General features: G+C 28.7%; 3 protein-coding genes across 3 annotated transcripts; 1 reads left to right on the top strand and 2 right to left on the bottom strand.

Annotated features, from left to right (window-relative positions):
• Positions 1-1,131: 1,131 nt before the first annotated feature.
• LOC130663195 (uncharacterized) lies at positions 1,132-7,298 on the bottom strand. The gene is made up of 4 exons (XM_057462311.1): positions 7,278-7,298; positions 6,885-7,188; positions 2,162-2,463; positions 1,132-1,841 (listed from the first exon to the last, which is right to left on the bottom strand). The coding sequence occupies exons 1-4, from the start codon at positions 7,293-7,295 to the stop codon at positions 1,566-1,568; spliced, it is 900 nt and encodes a 299-aa protein (XP_057318294.1). The 5' UTR covers positions 7,296-7,298; the 3' UTR covers positions 1,132-1,565.
• A 3,161-nt stretch (positions 7,299-10,459) lies between these two features.
• Positions 10,460-11,104, bottom strand: LOC130678637 (cuticle protein 16.5-like). The gene is made up of 2 exons (XM_057485976.1): positions 10,999-11,104; positions 10,460-10,924 (listed from the first exon to the last, which is right to left on the bottom strand). The coding sequence occupies exons 1-2, from the start codon at positions 11,011-11,013 to the stop codon at positions 10,529-10,531; spliced, it is 411 nt and encodes a 136-aa protein (XP_057341959.1). The 5' UTR covers positions 11,014-11,104; the 3' UTR covers positions 10,460-10,528.
• A 5,127-nt stretch (positions 11,105-16,231) lies between these two features.
• On the top strand, positions 16,232-16,889 carry LOC130663101 (uncharacterized). Its single transcript, XM_057462172.1, has 2 exons — positions 16,232-16,379; positions 16,519-16,889. The coding sequence occupies exons 1-2, from the start codon at positions 16,245-16,247 to the stop codon at positions 16,753-16,755; spliced, it is 372 nt and encodes a 123-aa protein (XP_057318155.1). The 5' UTR covers positions 16,232-16,244; the 3' UTR covers positions 16,756-16,889.
• The last annotated feature ends 3,447 nt before the right edge of the window (positions 16,890-20,336 follow it).

Below are 20,336 nucleotides of genomic sequence, written 5' to 3'. Positions count from 1 at the left end.
CTCTTTTCTCAAGAAATTGATAATTAATAATAATAAAATAAATATTTGAAACGGATTTCTCGAACCAAAAAATTCTTGTTTGGACAATATTATTTCATTTTCTCAGTGTAAATATTGTTTGTTGGGAAATGATCTAAATTTATTATAGATATATATGATACTTCTTTAATTACAGATAATTAATTCAACAAGTTATTTTTTACTCTTCATTGCCAGACACTATGAATAACAAGTATCATTTTTCCATGGCACTGTTTCATTTTAATAATTGAATTATTTTTAATTTCTTTTCTTCGGTAAAAATTTATTTAACAAAAGTTATTTTACTATATAGCTATAAAATTAATAATGAAATCAATATTAATCATTGAATCTTCTAGACTATTCTAAATTTATATCCGCGAGAACTAATAACTGTTAATACGAAATAGCTTTTTTTTTTAATAAATGTATTCAACATTCTTTAGCTGAAACATTTATTTAAGTTTTCTGGCATTCAAAATATTAAAATCTATCATTAATTTTGAAAGTAGAACGGAAACTTTAAATTTATAACTGGAGCATTGGCATGTTAATTTAAATTCCGTGGACATTAATATAAAAATTAAATAAATATTTAAACATATATACATCAACAATTGTTACGTGACAATACTAGGAGAGGGAGTAAAGTCATTGAATTACTTGATGCAAGTCCTTTTACTGATTTTGATTTTGTGATTAAGTGAAATCGATTTTTGACTTACATTACATTGCAGCGACTTGTATAAATATTCTTTTATCATTTAACATATATTTTAAGAACCTACTTATCATAATTTCAAACTTATGACTTGAGTGTACGTGCTATATCTTTCTTTTCATTGTCCATATATTGCGATAAAAGAATTATGCAAGAGGAAATAAAAAAAAAATCACGGGCACGTATGGTCCCATTTTGTAAATTATATATATATATGACTACTTATAATTTATTTTAATAAAAATAAAAAAATAAATTTAAATAATAATAAGTAAATATAGTAGTATTATTAATAAAAATAATAATTATATCCTCCCTTCTATTCTAATAAAAGATAAATTTAAAAAAATTTTACAATATTATTTGAAATAAGAAAAAAACATCAGAGATAAATTTAATAAATTTTTATTTATTTTTGCAACTTTAATATTTATAAAAAAATGATAAAAATAACTTGTATTTATTTGAAAGTGAATGATGAATTGAGAGATCAAGTGCTAGTGGCACCACCGCCCTGTTACGATCCGTACCAATATAAATATCGGTAGATCATTACCATAAGCCGATCGACCACCAGTTGGTACATCAGTTCCTCGATCATTTCAATGAACAATAATAATCGATTTAATCGTCATCCTCATACCGATTACTGGACAATTGTTTAATTTAAAAGTCGACTGAACTGATAATATTACATTAATAAATTTTTGAACTATGTCATTAATAATTATGACTTGGTAATCTTTTTGAAAAGTATCCTCACTTTTTTTAAATTTACAATGACTGATACTTTAAAGACTGTGGGTGGTCAGATCGAAAATGATTAACGGCGTGCAATTATTGGTCCGCTGTACCCAGCGTACGCTGCCGGGTATGTGAATGGTGCTGAGTATGACAATGGATGTGAGTATGCCAATGGTGCTGAGTATGTCAGAGGTGCTGCGACTGCTGGTGCTGCAGCATAGTAAGGCGCAGCATACGCATGGTTGATTGCATGTGCATTGTAACTACTTGCGTATGTTCCTACTGTAAGCGCAGCTGGTACAGCAGGTGCGATAATACCCGCCGAACAGACAGCTACCAGAGCGAAGAAGAGGATCTATTTGAAATTTAAAAAAACATTAATCAATAATTGTACAAGAAAAGTTCAGTATTAGAGAATTTTCTATTATAAGATAGAAAGAAGCCGGACAAATTGGAAAAGAATTAAAAAATAATAATTCCAGAGTAAAGAAAAACAAAATAAGTGTATATATGTATACATATTTTCTGTTTTCTTTAAAACATGTCTTGAAAAAAATATATTGTTATGATTTTACTTAAATAGTATTGGAGCTTAGAAGAAATTTTTTTCTATTTTTTCCATTGTTAAACATAATATACTATAAAATTTTGAAAAAATATTTTTTAGATACTCACGAGGCACTTGGTCATCATTGTGAAAGAATTAGTTGCTTGTGAAGTTCGCTGTGAAAACTGCGATACTATCCAAGAGTTCTCAGGTGCTTTTATACGGTCTTGCTTTAGATTGCTAACAAAGAAGCATCCCCTCCATACAGGGGATCCCCCTTGCTGGTCATTCCTACCATGCTTTCGCATACTAGATGGCCTTTGACTGACCGGAGGCCACACCCGATTGGATGGGTACGTATTCTGAGACATGAAACAGTGAAGAGTTTCGAGAGTACTTGCAATAAAATAGCTTGTACAATGATTCTTTTTTTTTTTTAATTATTTTTTCAAATTATTTATTTTTTTTTTTATTAAAATCAAAACCTGCACGTGATATGACCATTAAGTTAATATTCGTTCGTTGTTTCTATACTATCTTCTTTTTAGTCACGCGCAATTAATTTCTCAAGGCTTTCTACCCCGCTTATATTTGAGTTCAGATCTTGTTAAAATTTAGGAATTTGTAATGATCTTAGTATTTACGAAAAGTTATAAAAGTATATAAAAAGTGAGAAAGTTACATTTAAACAATCATATTCTTTTTTTTTTTTTTATTTGGTCAGCGATATCGATTTTATTCCATGCGCGTGTAAATGTATCCGGATCATGATTTTATTTTAAAACAATTGGAAAAAATAGCATTTCACTTTTTAAAATTACTCATGAATATATGTATAAAATTCAATCATTGAAACAGAAATACATACGTAGATTATTACATTTGAGTTTTTTTTTATAAATACTCAAAATGTCATTTTCTATAATACCCATGTGATTTCTATAAAGTTCAATTTATATTCACAACGAATCCTAAGACTGTAACTGAAATGATTGAGAAATATTGTCAATCAAAAAGGTGTCATTGCAGTAATTTGTTCATGTAATAAATTTTCAATTACAACATATAATCATCCATTTCATTTTATTCACATAATTAGCATTCAAGCTTATTCTTACGAATTTGCCACATGATATAATTTTTGTTATAATAAATATAATTTTTTTCATATTGTACACGCTGAATAAAAAAATGCCAACTATCACCATCTTGCACCATCTGTATGTTATCATGCTTTTATGTTAAATATTCGTTTCTCGTATAGTAATAATTACTATTGCCGATAATAATAGTTACCATCTATATAGTAACATTTCTTATGTCTGAAAAATTTGAAAATTTTGCCTTTTGAGATAGTACTGATTACCACCACGGATAAGAACACGGAAAAAAAAAATTAGTAAATATTGCTGAGATTCTCGTCAACAGCGCTCGTCAACAGCGCGCCTAGACCGAATCTCAGTAAATATTATGGAGTAGAACGTAAGAAATTAATAACAGATGCATTTTTTTGACAAGTGTCTTGTAGTTTTTTAAGGTTTAAGTACTAATTTTAAATAGTAAAGCAGTATATTTCAATGATTAACTGTTAATTATAGCAGTTTAAAAATTAAAATCACAAGTTTACTGATTGAAACGATATTAGTTATTGAACACAACATTAATTATTACAAGTTGAACTACAATTATTGTCAATCATTTTTTTCCGTGAATGCTTACCGTCTCCGATAGGAAAAGTTAGCATAAAAGAATGAGAATTATTAAGATGTAACGATGGGAATAGCTACTTCGTTAAGATGAGAAGTATTACACTGTAAAAAGAGCGGTGTTAAAAATGGACTCATTTTAACTCCGCCCGGTGTTAAAATGAAATTACACCGGTGTAGGAGGCGTAATTCGGCGGTGTTGAAATACCGGTGTTAAACCGGTGTAAAAGCAGGGTAACCGGTGTAAAAGTGGAGTAAGCGGTGTAAAAGCGGGGTATAAACTGCGTCCGCTTGGAGTATTAACTTTAAAGATCATAAAACACAAAAAATGTCAGTTCTTTATGAAAATTAATAAAAAATATCATTTATTAACAAGTATAATGATCGAGTAACTAAAATTATTCACAAAGTAAAATATTTTAACACCAGTCTAGAATATTTACACCGGCGGTGGCGTTATTTTTACACCGGGGAATTTTTTTTAACACCGGTACAGAATATTTACACCGGTGGCGGCGTGATTTTCACACCGCTTTCGGTGTTAAAATTTAACACCGCCGATTTTAACACCTACACCGCTTGGACTTACCCCGGTGATTTCCCGATGAAAAAAGATTTTATACAATTGTATAGAATTATATATCAATTATATATGGACTATATATAATTATATATAGACTATATATAATTGGATAGAAAAAATGGCCCGATCCAATTGTATACAATTTGTATAGAAATTGTATACAATTCTATACAAACTGTATATAATTATATACAATTGTACATATTGCAATTATATAGAATTGTATATAATTTGTATAAAATTGTATATAATTATATAGACTTGTATACAATTTGTATAGAATTGTGTACTATTTCTACATAGTTGTATACAATTGGATCGGGCCATTTTTTGTATATAATTTTATACAATTGTATAAAATCTTTTTTCATCGGGTTTTTACAGTGTACTACTTTTTTTTCAGCGTGTATGTTTATGTGATAAATCAAGAGCAAATGATTAAAATTCAACGTAGCTGTTCGCTATGTAAACATGGCTTTAACACTACTGAACTTTGCACCTCAGTCTTTTTTTACGTGGATATTGATTAATAAAATTATATTTACAGCATAAATTGGCGCTTATATCTTTAATACGGTATTCAAATCGTTCGTATAATCAATACCATATTGAAACAATATGGACTGTAAATAAGATAATAACAGTAAAAGTATGTTTTTTTTTTTAATGAAAATTCTTTTTTTTTTAATGTTTATCCACATGTTGATACTCCTATAGGGATAGATTGTGTTAAATAATTTTTGGCTCATTAAAGTAAACTATCAATAAATTTCCTTTTTTCTTGAATTATTCAATGAGTAATTGTATCGTATACGACAGTATTTTGGAAATGAATGAGCGATAAGTCACTAAAGATCTAATATATCCAGTATGGCCGTAAACACGCAAGTAAATACAGCATGCGACTGTGGTCTCAAAGAAATTAGCTAAATTCTTAATATTAAAGCATTGAACTTATAACTCAATTCTATTGAAAGGCAAAAATTCAACTCCAACAAAAAATGCCACACGAGTAGTAATCGGAAGTAGAGGGTTGATTTCTTCATTTTAATTGTATTTTACCAAATTAACCAACAGATCATAGGTGATTTCTTAAAAAAAAAAAATATTGAAAATTAAATCAACGATAGTGATTTTTTTTTATTGAAAAAAAAATTTATATTCATCTTCGAGCTCGACTAAAGTTTACGTTGAGATTTATAAAAGTTATCACAATGTAACGGTGTGATATCCCTTGTATTATACATTCATATAAATTTATAAATATCAATGGTATTTTTTTAACTACTTGACAAAATTAGATTGAAATTCTTGAACCCGGGATCGAAAGAAATAACTTTTAAGACGAAAAAAAAAACATATTTTATTGTTAAAAAAGGCACAGTCGTATTTTTTTTTAAGCCGAGACTGATGGGGAAAGTTTTATTAGCTCTGATAACGCGGCCAATTTGAAAATGTTGGCAAAAAAATTTTTTTTTTCTTTTTACAATCGCGGCCCATTTTGCTTCAAAATCAACTTTTTACAGGTTTCAATAAAATAATTCAGATAATAAACACTCGGAAAAAAACTTTTTTTTGCTAAAAATTTTAAATTGGCAAAAAAAAAAAAAAAAAATAGTCGAAAAATTACAGTTTCAAATATTAGCAAAGTCCCTCTACTTCGAATGTAGTATATATTGAGAATATATAATAAAAAAAAAAAAATAATAATTTATACAATAGCTGCTGTACCAGCTACCACGTGTTTATGATTCATTATAACGATACTTTACTTTCAAAAAAGCCATGTACCTATTAACTTATCGATCTGAAAATGCAATTGAAGAGTCTACGAATCGTAAATAAAAAAAGATTTACTCTTACGTCAAAAACTCAGTATCTGAATTTACAAACCGGCTCGATATACTTTTCCTTTTTTTTTTTTTTTAGGGAAAAATATTTTATTGATACACATATACAATGTTTATTGCCCTTTCATCTGCTGCTGAAGTAAGCAGGATGTAATTCAAGGTTTCACAACGACGTGTTCGAAAAATCTGAGAGAAGGTTGATTTTATCTGAGATTGTGTTAATCAATGCTTTTAATAAAACATTATCATATTTTTCTCCTAATCACATTAAAGCCTCGAGTAGGAGAGATAAATTAAGAAATTATAAAGCTTGATAGCTTTTATACTATCGAATAGTAAAAAATTATGAAATCATATAAACACGTTGGAAAGGAAATGGATACAAAGTTTTTTAGTAGTGGAACAAATAATGCGTAAAAAATTTAATTTGATTTCCAACATTTTCTTTAAAAAAAGTCCACGAATTATAATTATTATTTGTTTTTAATTTTTTTTTTTCTTTTTTTTTTGTAAAAATTAGTTTATCTTAGAGTAAATTGATTTAATTTTTGCATTCATAACAAAAATTTGTTTTAAATTTCTAAACAGTATATTATGTATGACAAAAAATTAAAAGAACCAAAAAGAAATAATAAATAATGTAAACTTATTAATGATTATAAAAATTTTATTATGGCAAAGGTATTACATATTAATGTTCCAAAGTATTAACCAATAAAAGCGGATCTGTATAATGGAGACGCATAACTGGTATAATCAATTAAAGCTGGAGGTGCAGCAACTACTGGAGCTGCATGAGCTACAGCTACTGGAGCAGCAGGCGCAACGACATAAGGAGCAGCTAATGCTCTTGTATTGATATCAATTCTGGATGCATGAGGTGGAATATTATGAGGTACTGCCTTAGCATAACCAACTAGTGGAGCTGCTACAACAGGCGCTGCAACAATCGGTGCTGAATGAATAATTCCTGCCATACTGCTACTGAAGAAAGCCAATAAAATGGCACATGTTATCTGAAAAATGAAAATTACTTATTAATAAATTGATTTGCAATCTAAAAATTATATAATGTATTTAAAGAGAAAATTGTAATTTGACCTACACTCATTTTTAATAGCATAGTTTATATATGTATATATTGGTTTTATTTATGACTGTCTTCACTGAACTACAACGAGAACTGAATGACCATTGTTTGAATATCTTTCGCTTTTATATTAAACAAGGCTCATTGAATGCTTTCTTCTCCGACGTGATTCAAATTGAAATAAGTTAATTATTACGCAGTCGATGACGCAGGTATACTGACGACAGTATCATTTTTGTAACATCTTTTAGTATCAAATGCATGTAGTTCTAACATTTCTTTTAATGGTATAGAATTTAAAAAATTATATAATATTTAGTTGGAAACTTTGACACGATGATTTTTAAATTATTACGTACATTACAAGTACGTATCTATATACAGATAGTTTTTAGATTTGACAATAGTCGTTATTAGACTGATTCTCAAGTAATATATTCTTCTGGGTGGTATTTGCTAATAAGATATTCTTAACAGCATTTTCATCACGGTCTATCATTAAACCACATTTTTTACATAGTGCCAATCGTGATAGACCGTATACGTTTGCCCGTACTTTTTATAATCAACTTCTAAGCTTGATAATCGACGCTAACGTATTTACATTGATTAAAACTGGTTAAATAATATAATGTCAAATGGCAGGGTGTTATTAATTTATACACAAAAACGTTAAATATTAAACGCTTAATTTTTGACACCGACTTTTTTTTACACTTTGATAAAATATTTTTTACTCTTTAGTTTAGATTTTAGGATAATTTTAAGATTAATATATAAATTCTGAAAATCTATGGTTGCGATCACTTCCAGTACATTTTTCTTGTCAATGTAATACAGATGAAAAAATGGTTCTGGACTCCAAAAATTTGTCAAACGTTTTTTATTGTATGGTGCTTATAATCAGAAATCTTTACTTTCAATGTAATTATTTTATGAGTCTTTAAAAATTTTAGTTACAAACAATTAAAAAATATGGCGTTAGTATTACTCGCTATTATATTTCAGGTTAAAAATTTTAAATGGATAATAAATAGATTTTCTTGTTCACAAAAAAGTTGATCTTGCTCGAAAATATAATCACTTGGAAATTTTTGAGCTTTTCGAGCTCAAAAAACTGTTAGACTGAAAAAACATATACATTTCACTAACAAAAAAAGAATTTTTGTCGGATGTTATCTTTTAAACGCATCAACCGATTCGAGCGTTCTTGGTGGCAATCATAAAAGAGCTCACCAAGACTTAAAACTGATTAAATTTTGGGGTGCATCGGGCAAGTGGTTTATGAGTTATACGGAGAAAACCTGAAAAAAAAAAAAATTTAATTTTAATTTTTCTTAAATCGGTTGATTCATTCACGCTCATACACACGGGCGTCTATCTAAAAATGGTCAGAATAGCTTTTTAAGACCTCAAAACGTCCAGTCAAGATCTAATGAAAACTTTATTTTCGAAAATCGGACCGAAACCAATAATTTCCCTTTTATTTTTTTAATTTTCATAGCGGGAAGTTAAAAAATTAAAGTAATAATAATAATCGATTTCATGATTGTCACTTTGAAAGGTAACGATCTATTGAATTAATTAATATCAGAAATTCTAGTTTATGAAACAATGTCGGTGAAAATAACATTGGTCTAAAATATTTGATTCACACCGTTTACGCAAATTATATAATTAATCCGTTCTTTGATAGATTATTAATTAGTAATTTATCAAAATGTGGTTTTTAAAATCAACCATATTTATGGTAGTGCTTACAGGTTAAAAATAAATTTTATTAAAAGTATTTATTCGCCATAAATATAATAAAAGTAATAATGACCAAATATGATAATCATTTTGTTTGTTTCTCTTTATTTGTTTTATTGGATGTTCTATTGAGCTTACACTAAATTGCAGGAAATTATTAGTGAAAAATTTTTTTTGTGCGCTGACATTTTTTTAACAGACAGTGATGTCAGCTAAGTGATTAAGATGATACATTTATACATTTATTCCTTCAACAAATACCAGCAGTTATAGAATTAAAAAATAACGAAACATATGGATTCACAATTCATTCTCTTTTTCCAGAAAAAAAATTTACCATTGGCTGACAATGATGTACAAGAGTATATGTAATTACTGTTACTATATAAATTTTTGAATCAATCATTACAAAAGTTGTATACAATTAGACGCTTTGCATTTTAATTATGTAGTGTTTACACGGAGAAAAAAAAACGTAAACATTGCAGTGAAGAAAATTGATTTAGTTATTATAATAAATATGTATATAGTGAAATAGGCTTTTACTATACTTAATTATTCGTCCAAACACGCTCATTGACTGAGTTAGTTCCTCGCAGCAATGGTTACTAATGGAAAGGAGGAGCAAAACGGAGTACATGAAAAAATTGTAAATTTTCGGGAACTTAAGTACGTTAAATTTTTATTTTTTTTTTTTAATAATATTTAGTGAATAGAAGGAATTTTCAGCTGCCGTTGAAAATTTTCACTTTTTGCGGGCACAATAGGTACCTTCTAAAAAAGGTGAAAAAAAACTTCTGGAAATTAAATAAATTTGATGAAACTAAATTTTCTTATAAGTACTAAATTTTCTAATCTTTACATAGAGAAAAATTACATTTCACATAATTATTGGATGCCAAGGAGGAAAAACAAATTTTCAATAGTTTTTATGATAAAATAACAGTCATTAATATTTTTCGGTTGACACTTTCGATTTTGGAAATCGTTTAACAAATAAAATTTAAAATAATGCTTAATTATACGTACAAAAGTGATTGTGGAATGTTCAATAAACATTTTAAAAAATCAATTTTTATTATAAAATTTAGGGGGTATCCTATATTGCCTCTCCCTTTAATTGAATTTTCGTCGTGAATAATATCACATTTACAGTCAATCACCTTCTATCATAATTATTCAAATATTTTATTGAATGGCTCTGGAATTTTCTTTTCTTTCTGAATTTATTATTTAAAAAAAAAATTATCCGAATCATATTATGTTTACTCCAATAATGAAATTACATATATATATATATATATATATATATATATACTCCCCCCTTTCTGAATTTTTGTTACTCAAATTAAAAGTAATTCTTTACAATAAATAGTTTTTATTGAGTAAATTTCTGTCCCTATATAATAAAGATAAATATAAATAAAAAGTATAAAAATGCTTGGTAAAAATTTTATTAACAGAAAAAATATACATCGGTAATTAAAATATAAAAAAAATTTATGACAATATCATCATTTTCTGAATAATAGTGGTGCAGTTGCATATGCAGGCGCACTGTAAGCCACTGCATGATGAGGAACAACAGCTGGTGCCGTGTACGCTAGTGGATGAGCTGGCGCTGTATACGCAAGCGGAGCTGGTGCAGCAATAGCAGCTGGAGCTGCATACCCAAGCGGAGCTGGTGCAGCGATAGCAGCTGAGGCTGCATACCCGATTGGAGCTGGTGCAGCGATAGCCGGTGCAGCAGCATAAGCCAAAGGAGCAGCCGCAAATGTATTATATTTCCTAGCTATTACTTGACTACTACGAGCAGTAACTATTGGTGCATGAACTGCAGGTGCAGTCGCTATCAATGGAGCAGGGTGTGCAATTCCTGCTGAAGCTGCTGCCATAAGAGCAAAGATGCACTGAAAAAAATAAAATCGTTTATTCGTTCATTATTTTTATTTAAAATTAATAAAAAAATTTGAATTATACTCACGATAAGTTTAAACATTTTTTCAGTTTTATTTTTTGTTGATTCTTTGAGCAATCAGAAGCTACTAAAAACTTAGCAGCTATTGATCCATTTTATACTTATTCAAACTCAGCCCCGCCACTACGCATCAAGTACATCTTGCAATCATTGTTACGAAATTATCACAAATAAGTAAGTATTCATGACAATACGTGAAAGTATTTCAATTCACAGCGAATCGCACATTAAAGTATTTTAAATCACCACCTTGAATATGTGTCTATTACACTATATGTAATGGAAACATAATTACGAAAATTTTTATTTAAATAACTTAGAAATTGTATTTAAATCAAGAAAAAATAATTCTGTAAATTATTTTTTGAATATTTGAGTTAACATATGAAAAAAATCTGTCTATCGGTTGACCCTGCGGGCCAGCCCGAAAACTCCCCGCTGTTTTCGAGCTCGAGGAACTCGAAAACATTGTTGTGAATATATTTTCGAGCTTTTCGAGCTCGAAATTACTTTTGTAAGCCGTTGATTTCGAAAAAAAACGTTTTTTAGCATTTCTTTCTCCCACGATATCTCACGACCGAATTATCCGATTGAGATGGCTAAGGCGGCAATCGACGCGTTTTATTGAGTTCTAGAGCTGATTAGATTTTAAAGTTGATCGTATGAGTCGTTTCTGAGAAATCAATAAAAAACAAAAAAAAAAAAATTTTTTTTTTGTAATTCGCAAATATTTTCGAGTCTACATGATCAAATGATTTGAAATTTTCAGAAAAGTTGATGGCCAACAAGCTCTTTCGATTGCCGCCTTAATCATCCAAATTGGTTCATTAGTTAAAAAGTTATAGACCGGTCACACACATACATACACACATACACACATACATACACACATACACACACGCACACACACATACATACACACGCTCGGGAATCATTCTGAAAATAGTCAGAATAGCTTCCTAGGACCTCAAAACGTCGACATCTGATGAAAACTCGATTTTCGAAAATCGGGGTGAAAACAATAACTTCCCGAATTTTTCGAAAGTCGTCGATTTTCTTAGCGAGAAGTTAAAAAATTATGTAAACGTTTAATGCAGTAATTATTCAAAACATGTATTTATTTTTTATTAATGAATATTTCAATTTAATGTAAACCTTTTGCAATTTGAATGTCAGAGATTTATTCTTCCGATACGCTAGTATTTTTTTAAAAATTAATTTACGTTTTAAAAAATTTCGTGGCAAACATGTTGTTATTCATTAAACCCAAAGATATGTTAAATCGGAAAGATTTGATTCGAATAATTGTGGAACTTGACCGATGTAAACAATTACTTCCAACCAAATTGTTAATGTATCATTGGGTAATTCCAATTTCATATCAGCAGGGTCGTCTTTGGGTAACATTGAACGAAGGTATCGGAAGTGCTTGTGTCTTGTAAATTCACTAAAATGCCTGCTGACTTTTGCAATAAAAACGCGTCCCTTGTTGCGATCTTCCACATCAATTTTTACCGTAGTCCAAATATCCGAATGTTCTGAGCTGATACAAGCGAGTTCCAGTTTTAACCAGGTAACATTATTAAAATGAAAGATCTTTATTCTGAAGCACCAAGTATCATTGATTCCGGGTGCTAATGAAAACAGGAAGTCCTTATTGTCATCTATATAAGGTAAGAAACTTATCTCAGAGTGATTATATTCGATTTTTTAGAGCAATTTTGGCAGCCATCATCTCCTCTTCTCCTCTTGTACGACCGACGTTTTGAAAAAAATCAAATATGGAAGTAACTTTCACTCTCGCTTTGCCAAATATTAGAAACGTATTTGCTAGATATCCAGCAAATGAGAGTTTTGACTTGATAAATGATAATTTCTTAAGAAGTTATAAAATGGTATTTAGTAAAATTCCGGGTGAGAAGGTTCGGCTCATGCTGACGTGGGAGACCTTCTCACCCAACATTGAGACTGACGTGTATATCGAGTTTCTCAAAAAATGCACGTATATAAACAATCATATTAATTTTGAAAAGTTTCTACAGCTGAATAATCGCAATCACAACAAATATTTTTTTAATTACAATGTGAGGTAGAGAGTGAAAGTACATGAGCGACGAGTCTTAAACCTAAACGACTACACTGAGAGAAAAATGCATAGTAGCCTGAACTACGACGTCACCAATATTAAATATTAGTTCTGTGAACTAGTTTTCGAAGTCACTGGTACTACACAGTAGTGCTCAAAACTGATACAAAATAGTAACACCAACTGTTATTTACACTACATGTTAATAGTATCAGTTACAATTTTGATTTAATAAAATACTTTGTGTTTTTAAATATCGAGAAAAATTATTCAAGGAATTATCAATGTAATTATGTAGTTAAGCGTCTACTATATGACCACCAAAACAGGTACCTGTTACTCTGTCAAATAACAGGGCAATATCCACACCAGAATTGTTTTCAAGTATCAAATATAAAAACTCTGAAATACCTATCTAACCAGGGACAGCACAATAAGTTGGCCGACCATCTAGTGGCGAGCACTGAACTACTTCCGCTGCTGCTTAGCACCGGTGACTTTCTCCTCTTCCATATACATCTTCTCCCAACAAATTTTTCTCTTGTCTTTTACATTAAAAATCAAAGACAATAAAAAAAATTGACAAAATGTAGATATCACCAATCGTCAGCATTTTTTTGAAAACGAATTTCTATTGTATCCTCCAAAGACCATTTTTTTTTTTTTTTGTTAACTAAAGTTATAAACAAATGGATTTTTTCAAAGTCCGGATTGGATTGAAAAAATCGACAAAATGTTGATACTACCAATCGACAACATTTTTTCTGAAACGAATTTTTATCGTATTGATTTGTTAATAACATTAGTTAACAAAAAAAAAAAAAGTCTCTGGACGATACGATTGAAATTCGATTAAGACAACTTAGTACCCATTTACGCCAACTAAGTCAAAATCAAGTTATTTTTTTTTACCCGGGTAAATACAAATTTAGTACACGGAGAAAAAAATATAGCAAATTTTACTAAAAAATATGAGAATAATTACTAAATTTGGATAGTAATCTTGAAACGCTCATGATTTATATGAAAAATTCATAAACAGATAAGCATATTTTACAAGTCATTTAGTAATTTTTCATATGTTGGTTATGGAAAATTTTCTATATTACATATTAATTTTTAGTTATATTTAGTAAATTTTACTATCCCGTTAAGAAAATTTTACTATATTAGAATGGAAAAAAATAAAATAAAATTTTTATTAGCTTTTAACTTTTTATTACCCGTGTAAAAAAAAATGTCAAAAAAAGGTTAAAAAAGTGTTGACTATTGCAAAGTTCAAAACGTGACACAACGACGAACTTTTTTTGAACGGTTTTCAAACTTCTAGAATTAAAGGGAGTAGAAAAAGTTTTTCATAATTGTATAAATTCTCCCACGCTTCTCCCATGCTATGTGTACTAATAATATGATTTTTAATTACAAATATCTCATGTTTAACACGGTAAATCGTCCTGAAATTTTAAGAACATGTGTATTATATCTTCAATAACTTATATTCTGAATTTTAAGAAATTCTTGAAATATTGCTTTCATAACCGTATACGGTAGTATACTACCTTAAAAAATATTTATATTAGTATAATAATCGCTATTATACTTTTGAGCCATTCAATTTCTTTATGTAAGTGAAAATTGCATTTTTTATTGACCTTTAAAAAAAAATATGAACTTCATCAGAGATTATCCGCAGTATCGACGATAATAATTAAATTATATAATTGTATCTAGTTATATAATATGTTATACAAGTCTTCAAATCACACATTATTTTATTCATATGCCAACAAAATAAAAAAAACTTAATATATATTGGTTATTATATGATGTATTATCCATTATATAACTCCCTCATTTATTAATGATTTATATCTTGATACAATAATTAATAATCATGTATGCTATATTTTCGTAACCAAATTTCAACCCTATGAGTATTTTAGTAAATAATTTCATCTATTTTTAGTTATAAAATTGAACTAATCATTTATCCATGCTTATTATTTATCACTAATAGTTTTCCTAAAAAATACATGAAAAATTTTAAATTCATTAATAAACTAATATACACTCATGCCATAAATTAAAGGAACAGAAAAATTTTAGAAAATTTTTAGTGATTTTTGGAAGGCTGTAACTTCGTGAAAAATAATCGTATCAAAAAACAAAAAAAGCATTTTGTAGCTTGAAATCTCTAGTGTCGACACATTTTCATCAAATTTTTTTAGACCTTCAGCCATTGCGCGAACATGAGAAATACCGCGACACAAAAATTTTCTAAATTTTTTCTTTTCTTTGAGAGAGTCCACGGGCTGCAAAAAAAATTTTTCAGCTTAATCAATGCATAGGTCGGTTAGCAAATTTAATCAGCTTTAATTTGCATTTTTTTTAAGATTCGTACGATAACTTGTCGCTGACATATCAGCCTTCGAACGAAAAATGATCCTTTTGGGTTTGATCATTGATGTTTCGGGTACCAATCGCACAGTAAATAGAAGGGCGGCGTTTAAAACTTGAATAAATTCCCTACAAGACCCTCTCATCATTTTTTGAAAAAAGAATTTTTTTTTATTTTTATCATCCATTAGAAGTAAGAACGAAAAAATGACTTTTTTTGGTTTTTTAGTAAATCAACCGCTACTTTGCAAATATCGATAAAAAAATAATGTTGCCAGGAACTTTTTTAGCATAATGTACGCCCAATAACTCTACAAATTTTTAAATTGATCCATCGAGCCGTTTTGTTCCTTTAATTGTGTAATCATAATCAAAATGAAAAAATATTGTTTTTTCGACTTTTCTTAAATTTTTGCGTTGGTTACTTAGCAAATGCAAGGAAATGACAAAAAAAAAAAATTTTCCAGAAAATGTCAAAAAAAAACTTCGAACACAAAAAAACAAGTTGCAATTTTTTTTTCTTCCATTTTAGTTCTTCCAACTAGAGATTTCAAGCTACAAAATGCTTTTTTTTGTTTTTTGATACGATTATTTTTCACGAAGTTACAGCCTTGCAAAAATCACTAAAAAATTTCTAAAATTTTTCTGTTTCTTTAATTTATGGCATGAGTGTATATAAATTAAGAATGACACAAAGAACAAAGAGTGGTGGGAAACAATCTCCATTTGATCGTTACGCTCGACAGGTTCTCAGACAAAAAAATACTTCATGACCCTGAAGACTTTGCTTCTTGGGGGTATAAAAGCTTTTAGATTCTCTTGGATCATCACAGTTAGCCTTCAACTTGCTTGCAGTTCGAATCGCAATACACAAACCCTCAACTCTGTAATCATGTTCAAGCTGGTAAACTTATTAATCTATACTAAAACATTTTTTATATGTCTTCTAATTCAAAAAAGTTTACTTTAAATTTTTAATATTTTGTAGTATCTATAATACATTAGTAGACTAATTTATTTATTAATTAAAAATTATTTTACAGTGTGTCTTCTTCGGAATTTTGGCTGTTGCTGCTGCTGCTCCAGCTCCAGCTCCAGCTCCAGGACTATCACCATTATTTCAAACCTATGCTGCTCTTCCTGCAGCATTTCCTGTGTCATCAAGTAGTCAACAATTCTTCAGAAACCACAATACATACGCTGCTGCTCCACTTACTTATGCTGCACCTCTTTCATACAACGCCTATGCGTATCACCCTGCTCCAACTTATTACATCTAAGTCAACATTGATAACTCAAAAAATCTCATCGTCTCATTTTTAAAAAATAATTTGTTTATTTTTGGCTCTATATATGCATCATAATTCTGAATTTATAATTAAACTGAAAAATAAACCAGACATTCAATTTAAAATTTATGTATAATTTTTTATACCTACCTTATTAGCTAAATCATTGTTAGTAATATTTTTTAAGAATATTATTAGTGCTATTTTATAATTACTATAAGTATTATTTTTATTATTATTAGACTGTGTGAATTATTTTCTTCCTATATCAATTTCAATTTGAATGATAAATGGAAAAAACTCCAAGTGCATAAAATATTTACGTAATTATTGAAATCTGCGGTGACTGCGGCTTTGATTAAGAAAGAGATATATAATATAGAAATATATAATTTTCTCAGAGGGTGCTTCGTAAGTATACTCGGTCAATGACTTTAGATGAAGGACTGCGTGGACCTTGAGAATATTCACTATATCAACATGTATTACTTGAGTCGGGTTCTTTATACTTTACTTTCTCTATAGCTCTATACATAAGTACAAGTACCTCAAGTTCAAGTTCACTAAGTACACATATGCTGGACACTTGCAAGTAGCTAACCAGTTTCATAGCAGTTTACTTGGTTAATATCACCTTTTACTTTTAATTGGATGACGCATTTTACACACTTGTGAATACTGCTACTTGTTTTGATGACCGAGTACCATTTACTAGTTTAGTGTCATTAACATTCAAATTGATAATTTCAAGTATTTCAAAACTCATTCAATTTGAATATATAATTAGTGGTTTTAAATTAATTATGTATAAATATATATACTTTCGATTCATTTTATATAATAGTTTTTATTTTTACATACAAGTATGAGGGATAAAATAATTTAGATCTTATGAGATCTGATTAGATCGCAACGATCTAAATTTTCAAATTTCAGGTCTACATCGATATTAATAGATCTATACAGATCTTTTCAAATTGGTATCGATCTCCTGATACCTAAAATTTTTTTGAATTTATTTTAGACTCCAAGATCTCTTAAAAAATGGAAATTTTGAATTCTGTAAAGTTTGATAATTTGAACTCTTTTTAGCCTTCATATTTGTAGATCGCAACAAATCAAGATAGATTTAAATTTTTTAAAAATTATATTTTCGTAGATCTGAAGCATTCTTTTCTGGATAATGTTATTGAAATTTCATTGATAAATATGTTATTGAAATTTTGGAATCAATAAATTAGAATAAAAAATACCATGTTTAGTTAAGTTAACGTTAAATAGATTAATTATACTCTGTAATGTTATTAATTATAATATTGTTAAAAATTTCTCGAATGTAAAAATGAAAGAACTTATTAGATAAAAATAAAATTGATAAGTGAAAAATTTTATTTATTACATTGAGTTTTATTTTTACTTTACATTTAAACGTCAATCGGTTCGATACCATAATCATATTTTTTTTTTTAACATTATGTATATTATTTATTGAATTGTAAACATAAACTAGTAGTTAGTTTACTTTTGAAAATAAAATTATATTTCTAACAATATCTACGAAACTGCATAATTAATAGCTCTCAGTCAAGAAACACTGTAGTAGAATGTTGACAATAAAGTTGAACTACGAAAAAACACTATGGCGTGTAGTACACACATTACGTGTTTACATTCTAAATTTTTTTGCACTCATCTTCTTAATCATAGCAATTATGAATATAATAAAAAAGCATTGAAAGCAGATGAATAAAAAAAATCGGTAAAACTACTTTGTCAACTTCTTTTACAAAATTTTCCACGTTACAATTTTAATTATTTTATTTAAAAATCCAGTAAATCTGACCACGCCTGGATCCCATGTCCTTGAATCTGCACTCATGCCCTTCTCCTATTTCTCCTGCCTGTGGCAGAGTAGGTATACTGATGTATACAAGCTTTTTTGCGAGTATCATCGTTCATTGGCCGAGAGTATTTATAATATAAAAAAATGAAAACGAGTGTAATGTTACTGGGGAGGCCATCCCAGATCCTACTCCTTGTCTACTGCACTATATAAAGATGGGCATTATCATCCTTTAGCATTACTTGTTCTGAAACCAATAGAACAAACCTTCGAGATGTTTAAGCTGGTGAGTTGAAATACATTTTCTAGAATAATCTATTTTAATTAAGCATAGATACTTATTATTTTATTAGCACATGGATCGATGTAGATAAATAGAATTTATTGTATGAAATATTTTTACAGTTTTTGTTCGCTGCTATCTTGGCTTTTGCTGCTGCTGCTCCTGGATACGTTAGTACTCTTCCAGCATATACAGGATACTCGGCTCCAATAGCATACTCTGCACCTTTAGCCTACAGTGCTTACAGTGCACCCAACTATGCCTACTCTTCGCACTACGCACTTCCATATGCATATGCTGCCAAGCCAGCAGCCTATTTCATTTGATCGACTAACGGAATTAATTTTATATTGACAACTGACAAAGATTTTTCTACAATTTAAAGTATAACAATCATCAATTTTGTTTCAATAAATTTTTTAAAATTACTATCCATTGTAAACGATAATGAACATTTTTCGATGTTAAAAATAATTTTTGTTCATAGGCAATTAATTACGCTGTAAAATTTATAAATGTAATAAACGTCATTATGGAAAATTAAATTTACTGCAGAACATCATTAAATTTTTGTTTTATTACTTTATTTATATTTAAAACTCCTTTATTAAACTTTTTTCCACGTACATATATATACTCCCATGTACATATTTTTATTTGCAACGAACTATATAATTTTCTTTCGTGTAATTTTATCAGTCTTTGACTGTTTCAAAAAAATTGATAACAAACTCATAGCAAATAAATTAAAAAAAAAAATTATGCAATGAAAAAATCATTGGACAAAATTTAATTGAATGTTTAACTAATCGGGTAATTTGAGTTTTATACTCAGAAAATCCAAGAGAATATTACAAAAGAGTAAAATAACAATCATATTGGTTTACTGTAAAATTATCACCTAAATGTCAAGGATTTCAATACAATGGAACATAGACGTCATTATTGATGACAAAAAGATAAAACAATTAAATATTTTTAAACCCTATAATTGTCAGTAATTTTCAGGTAATATGAGTTTTAATAGTATTCAAAAAATTATTTGTTTTTATTTCTCTCTATAAAAATGAACGACTTTTGAAAATATTGAATAACGCTCAATAAAGCAAAATCGGAAAAAAAAAAAATAAAAAAAACGAATATTGAGACATCCGGAATTGTGAAAAATTGACAATAAGAGTAACAAATGACGGATAAGAACACGTAGAAACATTTTTTACCAAAAATTATAGTGCTCTGTAAGATAGCTTATCCAGTAACTAAAATTTTTCCATGTGTTATCATCAGAAATGGCACTTATTAATATACATGGTATCGAGTATACTATGTATTAATATATTCCAATGTAAATGGTAAAAATTTAAATGTTTACTAGATGTCCTCACAGTAATGAACTTATTGGCTAATTTTGGGTGGGTTTTTTTTTTTTTGTTTTTTTTTCAAAAG

This window comes from Microplitis mediator, chromosome 2, assembly GCF_029852145.1.
Source record: "Microplitis mediator isolate UGA2020A chromosome 2, iyMicMedi2.1, whole genome shotgun sequence".
NCBI classification, from domain to species: Eukaryota; Metazoa; Arthropoda; class Insecta; order Hymenoptera; family Braconidae; genus Microplitis; species Microplitis mediator.
The sequence above is the reverse complement of the archived record's forward strand: the minus strand, read 5'-3'. Positions and strand labels throughout refer to the sequence as shown.

Excerpts from the sequence above, each read along its gene's own strand:
- LOC130663195 (XM_057462311.1), bottom strand. Across the intron at positions 2,464-6,884 it reads ATACAGATCCGCTTTTATTG|AAAAGAATCATTGTACAAGC; the intron begins GTTAATACTTTG and ends AATTAAAAAAAA. Across the intron at positions 1,842-2,161 it reads CAATGATGACCAAGTGCCTC|ATCCTCTTCTTCGCTCTGGT; the intron begins GTGAGTATCTAA and ends AATTTCAAATAG.
- LOC130663101 (XM_057462172.1), top strand. The coding sequence starts at position 16,245 with ATGACCCTGAAGACTTTGCTTCTTGGGGGTATAAAAGCTTTTAGATTC. Across the intron at positions 16,380-16,518 it reads CTGTAATCATGTTCAAGCTG|TGTGTCTTCTTCGGAATTTT; the intron begins GTAAACTTATTA and ends ATTATTTTACAG.